This window comes from Amborella trichopoda, chromosome 13 (genome assembly GCF_054954075.1).
Source record: "Amborella trichopoda isolate Santa Cruz 75 chromosome 13, AtrichopodaSantaCruz75HAP2 v2.0, whole genome shotgun sequence".
In the NCBI taxonomy this organism is placed as follows: domain Eukaryota; kingdom Viridiplantae; phylum Streptophyta; class Magnoliopsida; order Amborellales; family Amborellaceae; genus Amborella; species Amborella trichopoda.
The window spans coordinates 48,733,003-48,755,830 of record NC_142348.1 but is presented as its reverse complement, the minus strand read 5'-3'; the positions used below and the strand labels follow the sequence as shown (position 1 = coordinate 48,755,830).

The window sequence follows — 22,828 nt, the reverse complement described above, 5'->3', positions numbered from 1 at the left end:
TCTTTTGAATTTTCCCATGGAAGTTTTCTGCAGAGATGATCGAAAGGTTTTAGCACAAGAAAAGAAAACACAAAAACTATGATGGCTTATCATAATAAAAGTATGTTATTCCAAAGTGCTAACATCTTGAAAACATGTGATTCCAAGTCAAGACGCAAAGGCATACTAATTCTTATGCTTGATGCAATTATTAAAGTTTAAGCTACATACTAAATAGAGATAAAGTTTAAGCTACATACTAATAGGGATTGTATGGTCAACCATGTTTTGGGTATAAAGCCAAAAAAAAAAAAAAAAATTGTTGGTAATGCATTTATCATATTTTTTCAGGGTAACAACATATTTCCCAAGTTGCATCTAAATACTACCAAATAGAGGTATTACACAGTAATGTATTATGTCAATAATATATTTCTGAGACAATATATTTCTAGGTATCCAAACGGCCCCTTTGTCCCATCCACTTTTTAAATGTAACATTTAAGTGTTAAAAAACTCTAAGGAAAAAAAAAAATTGCTCATATGGGATCATAAGGTTCATTTGCTCCGTAAAGGAAAAACTCATGTTGGGAATAACTTTTGGACCAGTTGGGGATGCAACCTCTAGAACCTAATTGCCATCATCAAAGAGGGAAAAATAAATAGGGCTCTCCATGTGATTCAAAAAATTAATGTCCCAAGATTGGACAAGAACCATCTAATTTTTTGAGTGCAAGATTTAGGTATTCAAGAACTTAAAATTCCAATTTATTTTTTTTCAAAATAATCATATGACGACACTTAAATGGAAAGAAAACCCTCCCAAGTTACTCTTTGAAAACCCTCCCTAGTTACTCTTTTTCTCAAGGGAGTTGTTGTACAGTATTGTAGACACCCAATTTTGAATTTGGTTGTAAACAACTATACTCCGGCAAGAACATGCTATATGTGCTCAACTCTAAATCCAAATTTATGTTTTTTTAAAAATAGTTACAATTAAGTGGATCCCAAAAGTTTAGATCAAATAATCATCCCAAGTAGCTCTTTTGCCCAAGGGAGATATTAGACATTATGTTCGCAGGGGCATGCTCAAGTTTATGCAGAATTTTCTTAATTAAAAACGATTAAGTGGATCCCAAAAGTTTACATCAAATAATCGTCCCAAGCAGCTCTTTTGCCCAAGGGAGATATTATACATTATGTTCGCAGGGGCATGCTCAAGTATATGCAGAATTTCCTTAGTTAAAAGTAGATTATTTTTGTTCAGCGTGTACAACAAGCTTCCTTGGAGCACTTTGTACACTTACTCCCTCAGAGCCCTTCGTAGTTCGTACACTTACTATCCACCTAGAAGGATTTTTTGTACCGAAACTTTAGGATCCACCAAAAAATCACCACATGATTAATTGTAGAGAAAAAAATTACAGCTATTAAAAGTTTAGATCTATCCATCCAAAATTTTGCAATCTTCTATTAAATTATAAGACATTGCAAATGAAGCGGATACAAGTATTAGAGTATGTATGTCTATATTGATATACATCATTATGAATATATATATATATATATATATATATATATATATATATATATATATATATATATATATATATATATATATATATATATTGATTATGATAAGATTAATTAGTAGTTATCCATAACCGTTGGTATTTATCTTTAATTGTTAAAGACCGTATATTTATCTGGGTTTTGTATATTCGTTATGAATTAATCAATAAATAGAGAGTTGTTTGCAGTATTATGAAATAATCGTCCATGGGAGCCTAAGGCCCAAATATACAGAAATACAACTTTTAACAATAAGGGCAGTGCTTCATGGTTTGAGGATTCTGAATGATGTCATGAGGTTATGATGGTGGAAGGTGATTCATTGAATATTATTATTGGCAGAGAATTTGCTCTTGTCTATTGAGAAACAAATCAAGAGGCTAACCTACTGGCTAGGCGTGGTGCTTTTAATTCTTCCCCTATTTTATAATTCATGTGGCCTTCTTGGCTCTCCGGTGGAAGCTAGATTTTGCTATACTATTGTATATTTAAAAGGTGCAGTTTGCATATGGATGCATCCGTAGGTGTAGAGGAAAGGTGTACCTTAAAATTTGGTATATAATTTTGATGTAAAATGTTTTTAAGATTATCTCAAAATATATTTTTATATCTAATTATAAAATTTTAAATTTTAAAATTGGTTAAAATCAAGTAGATCTATAAACATATGAAAATCTTGAAAATGGACGGTGTAGATAATATGTTGTAAAATACACTATTTCTGAGACTTAAAATCTTTTGATTTGTCATATTCATACATCTCGACATCGAGATGATCAATCAAAGGGTTTTTCAACATTAAAACTTATTTTTCCAATGGATTTTTGAGGGGCATCCGTAGTTCTACATTATAAGGTAGCATCCTTATATAAACTTTTTCTTTTTAGAAATTAGTAATATATTTGTTAAAAGTTTAGAAAAGTAATCATATGGCATTTTTTTTGCTGGCACATTTCATTTAAAATTTCTTTGATGTTTGTTTGTTAGGTTGTGGAGGTTACGTCTTTATGGGTCCTAAGAATCATTATCATTGTCGAAGTCTTTTCCTAACTTATTAGGTCTTTGTGGGTCCTAAAAATCATCATCATTGTCAGAGCCTTTTCCTAACTTATTGGGATCAGCTATATGAATTTTGGTACGTCATTCTGTTTTATTGAAGACCGTACCCTTAATGAAGCTATAAGTTCACATATTTTTTCTCACTACTTCCAACCAAATCCTCTTGAACCTACCCTTTGTCATTTTTTAGCCTTCAACTTGAATTAACTCACACCTCTTAACAAGTGTTGTAACATGCGTAGCACATGGCCAACTTATTTAAATCTATTTTATCTCATCTTATCACTTATTGGTGCTGCATTTACCTGAATTTATTCATTTTGAATTTTATTCATTCTTGTCTGGCAACTCATCTAATCAACATCCTCATCTCATTTACAACATTCATTTTATGGGTACATTGTTTCTTGACCGCCCCTATAAAAACAAAGTTGGTCTCGCAATTGTTTTATAGAACTTGTTCTTAGCTTCATTGATATACGATGATCACATAAAACTCCAGTTGAATATCTCCATTTCGTTGACCCAACTCTAATTCTGGTCTAATCAAACGTGTTTTTCTTTTCTTTTCTTTTTTTACTGAACATTGCAGAGAGAGAAGGTTTTATTGTTTGCCACTGTCCCAGTGTAGGCAAAGGAGAATTTGTTCTTCCCAAGGTGCCTCACTGGTAAAGCAAATAAATAAAAATTTAGTGCATCAGAAAGAGAAAGGATATTATTATAATTTCCGAGAGAAATCAAGAAAATATAGGTGCATGAGAGAGAGAGGGTTCTACTATAACTTCCAAGAGAAATAAAGAAAACCAACGAGTGCATTAGTGCGAAAGTGAAAGAGGAGGGAGGGAGAATTTGTTCTTCTCAAAGTCCCTTACTGGTAAAGCAAATAAATAAAAATTTAGTGCATCAGAGAGAGAGAGGATATTATTATAATTTCCAAGAGAAATCAAGAAAATAAAGGTGCATGAGAAATAAAGAAAATCAAGGAGTGCATTAGAGCAATCAAGGCAAGGAGTGCATTAGAGCAATCAAGGAGTGCATTAGAGCTAAAGTGAGAGAAAGAGGGAGGGAGGGAGGGAGGGAGAGGATTCTATCATCACATGGGTTCTCAAGTTCCGGGCTGAGAGAGGAGCCATATTCACCATAGCACGAGTTTCATTCTTATTTCCTTACCCATAATAAAAATGAAGCTCCCTATTATCTACCCTTGAGATACAACTTTATTAGAAAACAGCACAAATAAATAACACCATCCCCTAAATTTCTCATTTTCCTTTGATCAAAAGCGAAAATGCACCCACTCTAACACTCGTTGATTAAAATGCTAAATTCTCACATAAATAACACCATTCCCTAAATTTCTCATTTTCCTTTGTCTTATGTTTCAAATCTGGACCAAGTTTTGTGATCCTCTGCCAATAAAATGTCCAAAATGCACTCACTGCTAGAGGGTATATGGCATAAAATATGCCGAGCACCAGTGACATATTAAAGCAACTTGATCAAAAGCAAAAATGCACTCACTCCAACACTCTTTCATTAAAACGGTATCGGTCTATACATCGAAGACCTCAATCTGAACAATGCAATTAACACAAGGAATTTAAATTTTTCTTTCTCAAATAAATGCAAGTTACTGTACAAATTAAGCTCAAATGAGACTACAGCACCCTTTTAGGGCCCCAGTCGTATTATATGTCCAAACACTATACAATAAAATCAAGAGATGAGATTGCCATTCCCTTTCTAGTTGACAGCATCATTGGCCAACAACTCCATGATGCATAGAGAGAGAGAGATGGGATGCTCATTTCAGTCTTACCCTATGCTTCTTCTGCCAAGAAGAACGAGCTTCATGAAATGGACTGTAAAAACTAAAAAGATCGCGTATGCATCCAAATCCCAACTGAACATAGAAGCAAAAAATCTTATATGGGCTTGTCAAAAATGCTGCTTCTCATGTATATCTACAATGACATCATGCAACTCTGGGAAAATGGAGACAAGCAAAAGTTCCAAGATGCCATAACCAAGCTGCTTTACACAAATGGTAGACTGCGACATAAGAAAATAAAAATATTATTTTACACAAAAGTATTGGAAAGGAGTAAAGAGTCATGCTCAAACCTAAATAAAAATATATAAAACAGGACAATAGAATCCTTACCTGAAGGAAAAAATAAATATCTCTTGCACAACGCCTATATTGCTTGCGCCCAATCAAGCTTACCAAGGTGGATGGGGCACCTCCTGCCAACAGTGGCCTATTATTAGTAGTTCCTAGGGGGAGCTCTCAATTGAAATGAAACCAACACAATCTGGCACTAAATCAGAGAAAATAGAGGAGGATTTTGAACAATCCCTAAAAAGTATGATTATACAAAGATATGTTCCACGCGTGTCCAATAAGTGTTTTCTTTATAATGACTAAGTTTCATTCAGGAGCAAATATGAGATTGGCATAATTTCAGGAGTTGTGATTTTCAATACTCATGAACAGCAGTTAAAAGTGTGCAGTGTGAACACCAGTCCGAATTCCAAAGCATGTTGTGCATTAACACATGAATGATAACCATCCTACTCTAACTCCTGCATACAAACTAATCTTCCTATGCAAAACATCAGGAGAGATGAGGAATTTGTCTCATTACATAGACAAAGACAACCTTAGAGCTTAAAGCATGTATACAAATGACTTGGACCACTTGACGTGAGTGACCTTTCTGTCATATAAATGACAAAATCAACTTCAAATTACAATGATGTATGACAAATACACTCACCCCAACTAGAATAATACAGAACATAAACAATATAAAACCTCCTGAGACTTTTTATTTTCGGTAGTTCAGTGGTAGGAATCAAACTTGAGATGTAGCATTGCTTAACGTCAACTGTTAACCACTCAAGCCCAAGCTCAATTCCTAACCTCCTGAGACTTAATGTTGAGGAAGGCTAGTTTGTCAACAACAAACTAGTGTTGCCTGAAGGTTGTGGCCTTAGTGAACATACTACTTGTCTACTCAATTGGCTCATAAACAAAATGGCAATCAATCTCAATTTGCTTAGTATGCCCATGAAAAACTGTAATGGAAGCAATTACTACGACACTCAGGTTTTGTTAAACATCAAGTGCATGAACACATGTGCACCCACGTACTTCATTTGTCACATAGAGCATTGCCCCTTACAAGGGGTCTTCATTTGTCACATAGAGCATTGCCCCTTACAAGGGATCTTAGTATGGGCCTCAGAAAGGAAGTCGTTGGCTTCTAGTTTTCCACAAAATGAAACGAACCAAAGTGAAATATTTATAGTATATGATTTGTGACAATTAATTCAAAAACCATATAAATAACCAGTTATGTAATAATGAGAATAGATCAATATTCTTACCAAAAATCATCTTTTTGACATCACTAGCTCTGCGAGCTGCTTCAAGTTGTTGCTCAAAGGAGGCAGGCACAGAATCTTTTGGCACGGAATCCCTTCTTGTGCCCTTTAATGTTGTTTCACTGAAGTCTGAATTTCCAGATTTCAGCTGCTTGCCACCCACCTTCATAAAGAATGTACCTTGGGGCCAGAGAACCTTAAAGAGAAAGACATTTAAATTTAATGCAAACATGATGGTTATCTTTGCAGTGATTCTTTGCAACGTTTAGATTATGCATACAGCCGAAAGAGCAAAACAGATCACCCTACCTATCGATTAAAAAAAATAACGAATAAAACATACTATTGCTCTTACTCACATCTTGAACCCATCTAATTCCAAATGCAATAACCTCATCTCTCCGAAGCCAATGGATTTGCCTCAGCAACCAGTCATCGATCGCATCCTCCATCATCAATTGCAAAATTTGCTTCGAGATCCAAAAGACTTGCCTTCTGCATGTAGCACAAGAGAAATACAAGTGCCATCAAAATCTTAATTATAGCCAGAAAAAATTCGATCAGTGGATACATATGCAGGAATTCAGAAAATGCACAGTTGTACTTCCAATTTCACAAGGTAGCTTCAAGATTTGACAGTCTTGAGTGTGTGGTTCATTTGCCCCAAAAAAACAAAAAGGGATCATGTGCATCTTGAATGGCAATATAAGCTGTCAAGGAAATTGAAAAATGTGTGATACTCCTAGACCAGAAGAGAAGGGTTAAAAGAGCATTGTACAAGACCCTAGACCCTAAACTTTAACAGACTCCCCTGATTCTATAAACATATACATCATCAATATGTGAGCTATCACTTATTCTACTAATACCATAACTCAGCAGTAAACTTCTAGCCTACGACTTATGGAAATACATGGGTCAGTGCGAGTTTTTGTCTATTGGCTGCCAAAAAAGTGTGTAGTCCATTCTTCAAGCTTATCGATATGCGATCTTCCAGTAATTTGTCACATCCCACTGCCTAACAACAATTCTCCTAGGAGTTACAATGCTTTTGGCATAAGTTCCAACCTTTATCCTGGGAAACCGCCAATCAGAGAGAAACCTATCCTAGAAAAGATATTGAACACAAGAGACGAGTATCTGTATAAATATTAACAAAGTAGACCAATCCCTAGTCTGACCTACATAATGATACGAGGTTCACAAGAAGGCTGGTACCACAAGTAACTGGGAATCACAAAGTTATGGTTTCTAGGAAATTACTCTAAAAATATAAAGCAAGGCCATCATGACAGAGGGAGACATACAAAGACACAGAAGATGCCAAAATTATGTAGCATTACATGAAACTACCATCCCAGGAATATAAATCAATGAGAATAGACCATCACACAAAGCATTCCCTACGAAATAAGACAGCCCAGAGCCTCTTCCAAGATTAAGCAACTGACCCAATCATTAAATACATAAAGTTGCAATAGAACATAGCAAAGGCCTGAGCAACATCCATAGCAAAGGCCTGAGCAACATCCAGTAAGCTGAGTATTCACTTTTCAACAGATACTAATTCCTTGCACTTACGAAAATCATTTCTAAATAGCCACCCTCCTCCCTACATAATCATATCTAATTCTATTAGGAACTCGGGGTGATGTTGTAACATCAACCCCAACCATAATACGGTAATAGTATGGGGAACAAATGAATTTCCATTTCATAAAAATCCATATCAATTGCTTATTGACTAAGGGGGTCCTACACCACCTTTATAGCCAGCTCTCATCCCAAGTTAGAAGGCAACGAGGAAGTGAACGCCTTCAGACCAATTAGCCTGACAGGAGTGCATCCAAATCCTCAGTAAGGTTGCATAGAACAGGCTACAAAGCATGTCTCGTTTTGTCATTTTCCCTCCTCAAGGAGCACCCATAAGTGGCAGTCAAGTTCTTGATGGATTTCTGGAGGCTCATGAGACAGAGTCAACTTCAGACTGGATGTTTAGTGTCCAGAATACATGCGCAATAAGGATGTAAGGTACCTTGGCCTTGCTTGATAGCGAACAAAACCTTGCGTCTGTGACTCTATCACTAGGTGTCATATAATTTGTGATTACACTACACCATTTAGTATCCCTTTTGATTACCAGCCATTACTCAATGAAATATCACATTCATGTCATATTGAAGGAACGAGCAGAAACATAAAAGTACAAATGATGCCATGTATCAGAAGACAAACATCAGCTAAATTTTTTACCAATCACACACAAGAACACATATTCCTGACTTCATTGAAAACAGAGGGGCGAGCAGCTCTCAAGTAATGAATTGAAAAATCTTGTTCAGCCAACCATGCTATAACAGCCATGAAATGAGACCATGTCACCAGAGGATTTCATAAGTTAAAGGCCAGCATCCAATAGAGTTGACCTTACTAAAGTTACCTGGCCTTAAATACCATAACAGTCATGATTTGAAGGGCAAGTATTTTAAGTTTGTAACACACAGAAGGATGGTTTTGCAATAGAATTATGGCATCAGAGTCATGATACATGATTGTGAGTGAAGTATGCATTTTTTATACTCACTCCCAATTCAAAGATCCAGGCGAAGTTCAAAGATTATTGTCCGCAGGCAGTTTATGTCCATAAACATAAATTGTCCACACTGGACATTTTACGTTTATGGGTATGTCGGGTTGGATTCATGTTTTACACCCTCATTTAATGTCACACACCCCATGCAAAATGCTGGAAGAAATTCTGATAGTTATTGCATCCTTCATTGCTTGTTTTCATTTTTTTTCTTTTTTTTGGGTCACAAGATTATTACTCTATATTTGATGAAAGATACTTCCCCTGCATAAACGTTAACCAGGGAATATGCCCAGATAATAGATACTTTGTGATTACTTCATAGATGTGAGGCTTTAATAATTTGACTTGCACATGATAAAGATTGGGGTCAGTGACTTTTCATTTATGTATTGAGTAATTGAATCAAATCCATAGAAAAATGAGTACATGTAAATGGAGATAACAGATCCATAGCCGTACCTTAGCCAACCTCTTCGGTTAAGCTGAAACATCTTATCGACTAAATTCAACAATGGCACGCTAACATTGGGTGGGGTCCACTACAAAAAGGCAAAACTATGAACATGTCAAATAGGGCTGATCACGAGAAGCACCACGCTATGAACAGATTAAACAGTAAACAATTCACAGAAAAACTCTCCATAATATGGGAACTACGCTATGAACTGATTAAACAGTAAACAATTCACAGAAAACTCTCCATAATATGGGAACTCATTAGCCGTCTATATTACAAAATTGAATGTTTATAACATAATATACTCTGCAGTTTTCCTGGATAAATGAATAGAATTTATTATATTCATTCAGGAAGGGAAATAAAGCAAAAGCAAAAATTTCTTCTTACATAACAGAAATAATGTTAGCTAAAACGTGTGCAACAAACCATTAGGAGTTTTCCTGGATAAATGAATAGAATTTATTATATTCATTCAGGAAGGGAAATAAAGCAAAAGCAAAAATTTCTTCTTACATAACAGAAATAATGTATGCTAGCTAAAATGTGTGTAACAAACTATTAGGGGCCATTTGGGAACTGGAAATCTATTACATGAAAATAGATTGCACAGAAGTATGACATTTCTGTTGTTTGGGTAGGGTACACTTTAAATGGAAAAAGATTACACAGAAATATGACATTTCTGTTGTTTGGGTAGGGTACACTTTACACTTTAAATGGAAAAAGATTACTTGAGATTTTCCCAAAAATCAGGAAATCTATTACGAGCGGTGAAAGGTGAAAAATCTATTTCGCATTTGACAGGTAATCGGGAGAAATCTTAAAATAAAGGGTAAAAAATCTATTTCGCGTTTGACGGGTAATCGGGGGAAATCTTAAAATAAAATAAAAATAAAACGGGGTAAGCCCATATATTTAAACCTCAAAAATCACACACCAGCCCCAACAAAAACCCACCAAAAACCTGCCAATCTTCTTCAACTAGATTCCCAGCAGCCCCTTCTCCCCGCCAGCCCCATCTTCTTCAACTAGATTCCCAGCATTCTTGGTCTGTGAAGATGCGTTGTTAGGTGCTCCATTTTCCCCATTGAGGCCGAACCTCAACTTGTGCTCGAGAGGTAGCTGTCCATACACTTCCCCCCGGACCGCCCGAATCCCACGAGTGAATAGAAAGTTGGATCTACATTGGATCTCACCTGAATCGCCCCATCTATCCTCCTGAGGAGAAGTTTGGTTTCAAACTCCAGCTCGAACAGGAGGAGTATGCCATGCTAATGTGCCATGGATGATCCACATCTCCGGGTCAGGCGCTGCACATTGAACTATCCATGTGGCTGAGAGCCCTCACAGCCCAAGCACAACGACGCAATTATCAGGGCCGTGCTCTACCACTGAGCCAATAGCCTGTCGTGCAGGCCAGGCCTCCCCAGTGGGGAGGCTTGCTATACAGGAAGCGAGAGAAAGCCATCCCTCTCTTTCCTTTTTACGTTCCCATGTCCCTGCCAGCCCATCTTCTTCAACTAGATTCGCGCGGCAGCCCCTTCTCCAACCCCTTCTCCAGCCACTTCTTCAACTACCAGCCGCCCCATCTTCTGCAACCACAGCGCCATCTTCTGCCACCATCTTCTTCAACTAGATTTTCGGCAGGCAACCACTTCTTCAACTAGATTCTAAAACCCGATAGCCCATCTTCTTCAACTAGATTCCCGGCTGGTAACCACTTCTTCAACTAGATTCTAAAACCCGGCAGCCCATCTTCTTCAACTAGATTCGAAAACCCGGCAGCCCATCTTCAACTAGATTCCCGGCAGGCAACCACTTCTTCAACTAGATTCTAAAACCAGGAAGCCCCATCTTCTGCAACCATATTTGTAGATATTGCAATCACTTCTTCAATTAGATTCTAAAACCGGCAGCCCCTTCTGCAACCACTTCTTCAACTAGATTCTAAAACCCGGCAGCCCACTTCTTCAACTAGATTCTAAAACCCGACAGGGGCCATAGATATTGCAACCACTTCTTCAACTGGATTCTAAAACCCGGCAGCCCATCTTCTTCAACCACATTTGTAGATATTGTTTATTTCTAGATATCCAAGATTTATTTTTTGGGTTCTATAACATCTTCTGCAACCACATTTATAGATATTGTTTATTATATCCAAGATTTATTTTTTGGGTTCTGCAACACCATAGTTGGTGCTAGTAGCTATTGTTCCAAAAAATAAACGGATTTGGGTTCGCTCAGATCAGTCAGTTTATTTTTTTGGCTTTGTTTTTTATTTTTTATTTTTTCCTGCCATTTCAGTCAGTTTATTTTTTTGGCTTTATTTTTTATTTTTTATTTTTTCCTGCTATTGTTTGCTGATAAATTCGAAATACTTAGAGTTCACTCATAGAAAATCGTCGTCAAATCAGTGTGCTTGAATTGTTTTTTTTTTTCCAGAACTTTTTTAAATTAATTTACCTATTCAATCTCCTTCAATGCCCCAACATAATTTCTCCTACAACATATCTCATTTTAGTCATAAAGCCTACTAAGTTACTGGCCAAATTTCTCCAAACTTCTTTTTTTCCTATTGAATTTGCCCATGGAAGTTCTCTTTTCTGGAGAGATGATCGAAAGGCTTTAACACAAGAGAAGAAAACATAAAAATATGATGGCTTATCATAATAAAAGTGCTAAAAAGAAAACATAAAAAATATGATGGCTTATCATAATAAACGTATATTATTCCAAAGTCTTAACATCTTGAAAACATGTGATTCCAAGTCAAGACGCAAAGGCATACAAAAGGTGTGGCTAATTCTTATACCTAATGCAATTATAAAGTTTAAGTTACATACTAATAGGAATAAAGTTTAAGTTACATACTAATAAGGATTGTACGCTCAACCATGTTTTGGGTATAAAGCCAAAAAAAAAAAAAAAATATTGTTGGTAATGCATTTCCCATATTTCTTCTGGACATAGCCAAACAGTAACAATGTATTTCCCAAGTTGCATCTAAATACCACCCAAACAGTAACAATCCATTTACAGGTAATGTATTACGCAATAATGTATTACGCTAGTAATATATTTCACAGACAATATATTTCCAGGTATCCAAACGGCCCTTTAGTGTCATGGAGTTTCACGTACAACAATTTCATATCCAGTGTTCACAAACTCGAACCGGAACGTTAACCAGACATGGGCCTAGAAGCGGTTTATCCGGCCTAACCGGTAAACCTACCAATTCAACCGCTCTAATCGGGCAAGTCCCGGGTAGTCAAAAAAGTGTTAAAAAAAATAAAAAAGACACAAAAAAAATCTACTAAAATGGATTTTACCGAATTCATTTGTACCTAGGGGTATTTTTAAAATTTTTTGAAAAAGATGGAAAAATATAAAAGTGAGTATTGATGACCAAAACAATTTTTAATCTTTACCATAATGTAAAGAATATTAAAAAATGCATTCCAAATAAAATTCCTTAATTTTAGGAATTTATATACATGTTTTTGAAGGGTGCAGTTTGTATAGAGCCTAGGCTCTAAACAATCAAATTAGAGCCTACCTTCAAATAATGTCGAGAAATCTGGTTTTGTTACCGGAAATCTTTGTGATAGCCTTAAAATATATTTTCATATTTATTTATAAAGTTCAAAGCTTCAAAAATAGTGTAGAACGATAGATCTATGAAAACTTGAAAATCTTGAAAATTGAAGGTCTAAAAATGTATTACAACATACACTATTTCCAAAACTTGAAATCCATTTTTTTTCTCATGTCCATGCATCTTGATGTCGAGATGATCAATTTGAAGATATTTGAGCATCAAAACAACCTCTTCTAATGAACTTTTTGAGGTAGGCTCAAATTTGATTGTTTAGAGCCTCGGCTCTATAAACGTTTCCCTTTTTTGAAATTTTTAAATACCGGTTGATCACCAAAACCGCCCAAAACCGGAACCAGCCACTGGCCGGTTCCGATCTAACCGGGCGGTAAGCGATTGGATTGCCCGGTTTTGCAAACACTAGTCAGGACCAGTGTTCGCAAAATCAAACCAGAACAGTTAATCGGACAAGGTCCAGAAATGGTTTAACCGGCCTAACCGGTAAACCGGCCGATTCAACCGCTCTAACCGGACAAGTCCCGAAAGTTAAAAAAAAGTATTGAAGAAAGTAAAAAAGATATAAAAAAAATCTACTAAAATATGAAAAGCATATAAAGAATGATTAAAACAAAGCACACTCGAATGAAGTTGAAAACTAATGAAAAAAATGGATTTTAACGAGTCAATTTTTGCCTAGGAGTATTTTTAAAATTTTCTGAAAAAGATGGGAAAATATAAAAGTGAGTATTATTGGTCAAAACAATTTTTAATCTTTACCATAATGTAAAGAATATTAAAACAGTGTTAAAAAAATCGACTTGACTAACTCTTTTTTTTTTAAGAAAATGAAGAAAAAATTAAGTTACATATAACATAGGCCCTTCTTTTTATCAACCAAGTAGTAAATGACATATCGGTTAGTGCGCCTAATATTAAAGGACCTCTTTATAAGAGGTTTCTAATTCGATTCCGACGGGCAGTTATTTTTTTTTAACTCTTTTGAAGTCGAATAAAATGAAGTCTTAAAAAAAAACGCTGCTGGCGGCAAGATTCAAACCGTGATTGACGTAAAACTTAATCGTCAAAGCTAACCAGTAAACCATTCTAGTATATCTTATATGAATTTGAAGTAGCATTCTATTCAAAGCTTAAAATACCGGTTGATCACCAAAACCGCCTAAAACCGGAACCCGCCACTGGCCGGTTCCGGTTTAACCGGGCGGTTAGCGGTCAGCGATTAGATCGGCCGGTTTTGCAAACACTGGTCATGACACACCAACTTTCACAAACTTAGAAACGACACTAGTTGCATGTAGAAATCAAACAAACGATATATAAACATATATTATACAAGGTAATGTTCGAAACAGTGGCAGATCTGAAAACCTAGGAGATATTGACAAATGATAGAATGATTGAAAGAATCTTGTATAAGATTCCAAAACTGATTTCAAAACAGAATTTGAGCATCTATGCTCAAATAATCAGTTTGAAAAGACTGGGTAGTAATTTCGTCTTTTAAACATAAAATACTTAAACGCTCATTTCCAGACAACCAAGAATGAAGAATAACAAGGGCTGTCATTCATTTAACATATCGCAAGGTCATTGGTCTTTTGGGAACAAAGTATTTCATTTAACTACATATTGCCATGGACTTTATTCTGAAGAATAAATACAATGTTGAAGAAACATTTTATCAAAACCATAATATGTGAAATGACACAAACATGTCCAATTAAACAAATATAGAAAAAAAAAATTTAATTGATAAACAAATGCAGGAACTAATCATGTGTCTTTTTGAAGGAAAAAAGCCAAAAACAAGCGGCACAGAAATAATAAAAAGGAAAAGAGTGGCTCTATGGTACCTCAGGTGGCACTCCAATTGGATCATCCAACAGAGAATTCGAACATGTGATTCCATCAGAACCAAGCGTGTCAAGCTTCACTTCTGAACGGCGACTTGACTCAGAACCCAAACTTTGTGAGTCTTCAGAACGTTTTATTACCCTAGGTGGTAAATTCTTTGAGTTTAATTCATTGTCTGAATGCCATCCATTAAGCTGTGCAGGAGAATTCACGTCGCCATTTCCTGTGTCTTTGACATGACCCTCATCTTCAGAGGGACTGCGAGAACCTTCAATGCGACCATAGCTTGAGCTATGCTTTTGTATCTCATCTTCATTCCATGGCAAGCTCATATAGCGATCTGTTAATATTGAACATGTTTCATGAGGAGATGATGATGATCCAACAACTTTACGTGAAACATCTTTTAACTGGCGAAAAATATCATCCATGGCATCATCCACATTAACTGTAGAACACACAGAAATAAATGTCAAGGCTATGAACAAATTTCTTTTATTTATTTTTGTGATTTCTGTGTAATGAAAAAAACTGTTTTGCATTCTATTCCTTCCATAAATTAACTTTCCATGAAAAAAATATGGCGCTAAGTAGTGGGGCCTATGCTATTATGCATGATTTGCGACAAAACACCATGAAGTAATTAAACAACTTGCTCTGAATAAAAAACATTCAAGCACCAGGATGCGCATGTTACTAATAGCCGTGTCCACCATAATTGATTAAATTTTATAATTTGATTTCAACTGCACTGTCGCCTAACATCCTAATGAAGGCCAGCAGAATGCTATCATTAAGTAAGGAGACAAGAATCTAAGGGTTGAGTGAATAGCCAGCCAAGAGATGCCACTGACGGTCCCCATCCTCATTCAAAGAACGGCTAGAAGTGTGCCCAGCATTTGATGCAATAATTTGTTCAATTATCAGTTCATGCAGAACCATATTCACTAAATGATTGCCAGGAACAAATTTAGTTGTATTCAATACATGTTCTCTTCATATACCTTAAAAAATGTAAATAAGTTCAACAAGGAAAAACCCATGGCGCAACTAAAGAAATGCCAAGAAATAAAGTCCAAACCTGCCAATGTTTTCATCACTGAAGGCGTCTTTCCAAAAGAATAGTTCTGACAAAAAGAAGATATGCCCATCAGATGGTGGTGTAAATCATTTGCTTTTCAAAGCAGCCTACGTTATACAATTAGCACATGAAAATAAACACATGTTCAGCTACAGCTACACACAACAAGATATTATCAGAGGCACCAGACACTGGTTCTATGCTAATATACCTTTGAGGATACACTCAAAAAATCCCACACTTCATGTTGTTCCGCAACATTGGATATGGATAACAGATCCTGTTAAACCTCTGAAATTAGATACAAAGGAAAAATAACATAAAAGGCTCCTAATAAGAATTCAATATCAAATTTTAGCATACAAACCCATACTTGCAAATATTTGTCAAGCAGAATGCATCGCTGGTGAACAAAATAATCATCAATACTTGATGAAAGAAATCTTTTAGGGGGCAAATGCAATGAGTAGTTTGGTATATCCTTCAGGTGTCGGTGCAATCTCTCGAAGTTTCTATATCTGCAAATGCAACACAACGATAACAAGACATGAGGTCAACAGAAACTTTCGCTTCCCTTCACGTGTACAGAGAAAAGCCCACAGTAAAGAATGGACTAAAAAATTGCCATTTTCTTAATGCAAACTGAAATGTGGTTGGAGAACCTGAGTACCTTCTTTTTACAAACCAAGTCTTATTTTCCACATTTGTCACAGCAATTGAATAAACCGCAAACGATTTAGAACCACTTTTCTCAAAATAAGCTCCAACAACCTGCATGAGCGATGCGAAATAAGAATGGCAAGACATGACCAGAGAGCTCATCATAAAGATGAAAATAGAACTCCTATGGTGCAGCATATGACATACACTCGCTCCGTTCAGTATGTTTCTAGTAAATCTATTAAAAACTATGTGGACATGCCTGCAAACATAAACAAATCTAAACAATAGTCTACATGAAAATCTATTGTACATTGAATATCCATGGAAGTTTTAAACCTCCATTTCCCAGAATGATTACAAGTAAAGAAGTTGGTGCATACCACTGTTTCAAAAAGCGCAAGTCGGCACCTAGGCGGTCGGGGGTCCAGGCCGCCCAGCGCCTAGGCGGGCACCCAGAACCTGGGCAGCTTAGTAAATTTTTTTTTTTTTTGGTTTTCTCTCTCTAAAATAGCCTATAATGGGTTTTATGTTTCACACCTAAAACCCACAATTTTGCCCATTTAGTATTAAAAACAATGACCCAAATCAATGAGCTGCGTTTCTGCCCCGCATTTCCGCCCCTGGGTGAGGTGGAGGCCCTGGACAGCCGCCTAGGTGGGTTCAGGTGGGCGCCCAGGGATATCCGCCTAGGCGGGCACCCAGGCGTTGGGTAGGGTCCGCTTCTTGAAACAGTGGTGCAAACCATGGTACAAATAGTATGGAGTACAATATACACCTCAATTCAAATGTAAAACACTTGACAAATTGGACCAGCCATACACAAACATTGCAACAAAACTCACTCGACACTTCAGTTTGGGGGCATGAGGAGATCCATCACTTGGCACTACCATCTCTGAAGCACTCCTCAGAACGGGCCCCATTTGTTGAATGTTAAAAGTTGGATCTTCAGCACCTCCAGTGGCTAATGCTTTACCCATATCATACAGAGCAGAAGTGCTGCTTCCTGATCGTTTAAGTGGCCTTTTGTTGTTTCCAGTATTCCGACTAGTATTTTCTTCAATAGAAGCTTGAACACCTTTGACATTGGGCTCCTTGCTTAGTTCTTTAGACACCTTTACGATATCCATCCCACTTCCTTCAGCAATAGAGGTTGTTGCATGCAATCCTGTTGTACTTTCATCGGCCACTCTTGAGCGCTTAATTGATTTGATCGCAACGTCTTTTCCTCCTTTATGATCATGCTCCCTTGATTCAGCACCTCCTGTAGTCTTTGCAGGAGGCCTCAAACCAATAGGTTCTGATGACAACCCTGTTTTATCAGGGATCATACTTTTGTTCTTATAGTTTCTTCCTCTAGCCCAAAGGTTTTCAAGATTTTCAGGAGCAAGGACTTGAGTTCTTCTTTGCTGTGCAGCATCCAATATTCTAGCCCAATCTGCAGGACGTGGTTGCAACTGATGCAGTGATGGTGGATTTCCAGTGTTAAATGTATTCAATGACATTGCATCACTACTTTTAGCTGGGATCAAATCCTTTCTTTCAGAAGGGGACGTGCCAGTCTGGCTTCTGTCAGGCTCAACTTTTGCCAAAACCCCACTTGTACCACCATGACTGCTCATGTGATTTGAAGTATCGGCATGATCGCTGCTTATCTCTGTGCTTTGATATTCCTTGGAGGAGAGGACGAGATATTCAATTAACTCATTGATATACCTGAAATGAGAAGTCATACTTAAGCTACTATCCTTGATATATAGTAGCTAATGAAAACTAGGATAAATACCCAAGAGATGCCGGTTTTTTAAAAAATTTGGAAGGTAGCTTTAGCTCTAAGACATTTACTGGCATAAATTCAAAAAATAAACATGAAGTGATTGGTAGAGGTCCAGATATGGATGGCGGCGGTAGAGGACGAGTTGGAGTTTGGACACACCCAGGGGTGATATGGGAGCTTAGGCAGGTGGTGGGGTTTGACCTAGCCTGTCCAGAGAGCAAGATTTTCTAAATTTTCTTTTTTTTTTTTTTATTTCATTTCTATTACTATTAACACTTAAAGTATTCTGCCATTGTTTTAAGTCACCTATTTCTTCATTTTCATTTGTTTTCCATATCTTCATGCAACAAATTCATGAACTGGGATACTTTATATCTTAAATTATTGGACATATAAATTGTATGTTCTCTTCTAGATCCTTTTTTCCAATTTCATTAATTCTTTTATATTTAATGCTTATAGATATCCTTTTAGGGGGGAAATGATGCATCAAAGCTTAAGATTAATACCCAGCTTCCCTTGTTTGAATTTCCAGAACTTATGAGGAAGTTCATTTCTGATAAGAAATCACAAAGAATGATCAACACTAGGAGAAGAGCAGCATATATAAATCGACTTCAGCTGACAGACACCAATGACGTTCCGTAACTAAGAATTTTATTGAGATGGACAGAGTCATCTAGGTTAGCCACCACAAGATTTCTAATCTCAGTCTAAAGAGTGATTTCCACAGTCACTATAGACAATGTATATGCTCAGAATTGTAACTCCCAAGGTACAGAAAACATGGCAGAAAAATGAACCACAAAAGGATATGACAAATAAAAGAAGGGAATTCTTTTTCTTTTTCCTTTTGAGGAATGTGTAATTCTTCATGCCAGAAAAGAGAGAACCTTCATGATCTTTCAAAGAATGATATCTAAATATGTCCATAGGAGAGAAATGAATAGATTGACTTCTGGTTAAGGATAAGAAAATATGCAAATTAACAAACAAAAAAGATATGCTTCTGAAGCCATGTGCAAGTCCTTTGCTAATGGGTCTCAAAATCTTGGGGATGCTTCAGTTAATAGGAAGTAACTTAGAAACCAGAGCACTAAGCACATGGAAAGTCAGAAGCCACAGCACTAAGCATATGGAAAGTTAATAGTTGCCTGGGTCTATTAGGAGTCTATCCAGAGACTTACCCGGGGCTTGCAAAATTCATCACAGGCTGCATAACTATGCAGGTTAAAAATTCACGGCTGATGCTTCGTGCTAGAGGGCACCAAGCTTCTTGTGGTCTTAAAACAATAGCCAAAACTCCTGCCATAAGCCGGTGGAGAACCTATATGTTCCAATTCCCCAAACATAAGTAAATTCGAAGGGCAAAACTTGATGGTTGGCAAAACTAAAATAGTGATCAAAACAACTCCACTCACACCTTGTACTCACACTCGGGAGAAAGCAAAGCTGGGTGAAGCTCCTTGGAAGCGATCAGATGACGTAACAACCTTTCATCCCTCTCTTCAAATGATAGGCTCCCCATTACTTTTTCACCAATGGCTGATTGATTTTTTCTGTAAAGGTCTAAGTGGTTCCCTACCAAATCAACCACATCCCTGAAAAAGTAAAACAACATTTTTCACAACTAAAACAAGCACCTCAAATATCAACTGATGTTTAAAAGCTTGGTCTATACTTGCAAAAGCACTTTAAAATCACCTTGTTAACAAGTCCACAAGATTAATTCCTTTAACCCTTTGTGCTACTTCACCAATTACATCATTAATTAGTGCTCGAGTCAGTTCAGGGACCTCCTTGTCAGGGGTGATTTCTGAATACCAAAGGTCCACCATGAAGTCTTGAATAATTTTGGAAATAAAATCATCGATTGCAGCCTCAACAACAGGAGATTCAAGTTTCCTCTTCCAACTTGTTGTGATTGGGGGAGAACAGAGACGAGGATCATCAACAGATACTTGCCGGTTTCGCAAATGCGACAAATAGGATGCCTGACGAACTGGTCGGCGTTCCTTCCATCGAAATTCAACCTCATAGAAGAGCATGCGGAGACCAGAAAACATGAGAAAGGCGATGGGGATGTTCATCCAAATCGATTTGCTTGTCACTGCCATCAAACACAAGAATCACATTTGACAATGCAGTAGAAGCAATTAGACGCATAAAATTCATAAAGTAAGAATAAATTTGAATATAATCCTACCGAAGAGATTTTGCCAACAAAAGGGAACACCATTAATTCCAATAGGACAGAACTAAGAAGTTAGCTCAAGGAATATCCAAACCACCCTTTTATTGTCAAGAAAGTCTTCCTGCCTAGCTACACTTCTCTGATGGGGCAACCACTAAAAAGCAATATCCAACCAATCAAATAAATAAACAACTAGATAAGAAGATATATGATTTTTTGTTTAAGTATTTGATTCAAATGTTGCAAATAATTCGATAAAAAGATATACAATTTCAGTCATTGAAGTCTTTGATTCACATTGTTGCATTCTTAACGAACTGATGATGTCTGGTACCACAGAAAACATTCCAGCAAACTATAATTCATGATATGAAACCAAAATTCAAAACAGAAGTTCAATGCCACCAAGTTGCATTACAAACACTAGGAACCATGCTTAGGGCGAGATTTAATTTAAGTTCACATAAAATGACTTTGATTCATCCAGTAGAACATATCACAATACTGGAAGCATAATCTTGGCGGACACAAATTCAATCACATAACTACAACACATGCATTTCGTAATCTTGGAAACTTATATATCTGGTTCCTTATTATAAAATCAAGCAAAAAATCACAATTCAACTTTCTGTTTAGGAAAAAGGGCCAAATTCTGGACTCGGTTTTTCGTTAGGAAATAGTAATGTTCCATCTTCATTAAGCCCAACTACATTCATCTCACATTTAGCACTCAATATTTGCTCCTAGACCACGTTCACATGGGTATATATCTCAAAGCAAAAGCACTTGACTCTAAATATCACTAGATCAACAAGTCAAAAATTCATCAAAATATGTCACAGACAAATTAAAAGTTTAAAACTATACCAACTAGACCTTTTGCTAAAACCAACTGGATTACAAACACCATTAAAGTCCAATTTATAACATATTAGTTGCCAAGTTGAAAAGAAAACCAAAGCAATCTGAAAATATTAAATATAATCCAGAAAGGATATAACCCAAATTCCTTATCGATATGGGGAAACCATACAAACCCCAACTAAAGTAATTAGAACATGCCATGGATCACCAACCTTAACAGAGATAAATATAGAATGAGGAAGAGAACCCAAAGCAGTTTCTCAAAAGCCCAAATAAGACAGAATTACGTATAGATAGATGGATAGAAAGAGAGAGAGAATTTGGCAGAGAAGAGAATTCGGAGAAGAAAGAGAGAAATTCACTTACTCGACAAGAAATTCGCAAGCCCGAACACACAGATGCCCCATAGAACAGTCCGGACCTTGGCCTCCTCGATCAGATCTTGCAAGCTCTCCATGGCCTTCATGGTCCCCAACCTGCAAATTCTATCCGTCTCCACCAGAGAATCTGATTCATAACCTAATAATTAGGGATTCCACTTCTAGACCCTAAAAATAACACCATTGCTGACTAAGAATCAAAGAAAGCCATGTTCTTCCACCTCATGCCGCTTGACTGGTAAAGACTTTTAAAACATACCAGGAAAAGCATTATTCAATAGACCCAAACATCCTGGAATTTACAGTGCCATCAATAGAAGTTCAAAAAGGAACCTAGAATTTACAGTGCCATTCAATTTAAGCGTACAAATAATCTTGAATCACAGCCCTAGAATTTATAGTCAGGGATTTTCTATAGGGTGCGGTTTTCATAGGGCCTGGGCTCTATACCATCAAATTAGAGCCTACCCTCAAATGGTGTCCAGAAATGTGGCGTCGACAAATGTGGTAGCTTTAAAATATATTTTTATTTTTATTTGTAAAGGTACGAGCTTCAAAATAGATCGATATATATGTGAAAGCTATAAAATTTTTTAAAATCGTTCAAAATTTCTATATAAAGTACATTATTTTCAAAACTTGAAATCTATTTTTTTCTCGTATCCGTATCTATACAGATAATTAATTTAAGGATATTTGGACATCAAAAAAACTTCTTCAATCAAAAATAACTTCTTCTATTGAAAGTTTTGAAGTAGACTCTAATTTGATTGTTCACAACCAAACTTTCCCCTTCTTTATACGTATCTCTCAGTATTTACAATACTAAATAATTTCCGCTCACCTACTCCTCCTGTGTACGCTAAGTAGAGACTGGCATCTATAAGGGTATGAAGCTTTGATAAGGCCTAGGCTTTATGAAAATAAAATAAAGCCTCACATCAAATCTTAAAAACACTTTCGGCAACCTCTAAAATCAATTTTCAATACCAACAATAAAATTTGAAACTCAAAAAATAAAAAAGACTTTATAGATCCTTGAACACTTATTTTTAGGGTGAAATGAACACTCTAATTAATTTGTTACAAAATACATTATTTTTAAGGGTGTGGTTTGTGTAAGGTTGCAACCCTAAACGATACAATTAAGACGTACCTCCAAATTTTATTATAACATGTAATTTTGGTGTAAATTTTTTTTAGGATTATCTAAAAAACTATTTTTATCTCTAATTATAAAATTTTAAACTCCAAAAATAGATAAAATCAAGTAGATCTATGAACATATAAAATTGTTGAAAATAGACGGTCTAGATAATATGCTGCATCCACTATTTATG

The 22,828-nt window shown here is 36.3% G+C and overlaps 1 protein-coding gene across 2 annotated transcripts; it reads right to left on the bottom strand.

The window, feature by feature from the left end:
• Positions 1-4,196: 4,196 nt before the first annotated feature.
• On the bottom strand, positions 4,197-21,849 carry LOC18446044 (phox domain-containing protein). Of its 2 annotated transcripts, none has more exons than XM_011629441.3 (15): positions 21,475-21,849; positions 19,752-20,157; positions 19,471-19,648; positions 19,235-19,374; positions 17,113-17,986; positions 16,278-16,378; positions 15,981-16,125; positions 15,819-15,887; positions 15,608-15,653; positions 14,526-14,974; positions 9,053-9,132; positions 6,360-6,495; positions 6,004-6,196; positions 4,775-4,857; positions 4,197-4,662 (listed from the first exon to the last, which is right to left on the bottom strand). In XM_011629441.3, exons 1-15 carry the CDS (start codon positions 21,572-21,574, stop codon positions 4,549-4,551), a joined length of 3,114 nt encoding a protein of 1,037 aa, XP_011627743.1. In that variant the 5' UTR covers positions 21,575-21,849; the 3' UTR covers positions 4,197-4,548. The 2 variants fall into 2 exon arrangements, with proteins under 2 accessions (XP_011627743.1, XP_088712878.1); XM_088856752.1 differs by having other exon boundaries at positions 19,482-19,648.
• Positions 21,850-22,828: the final 979 nt, after the last annotated feature.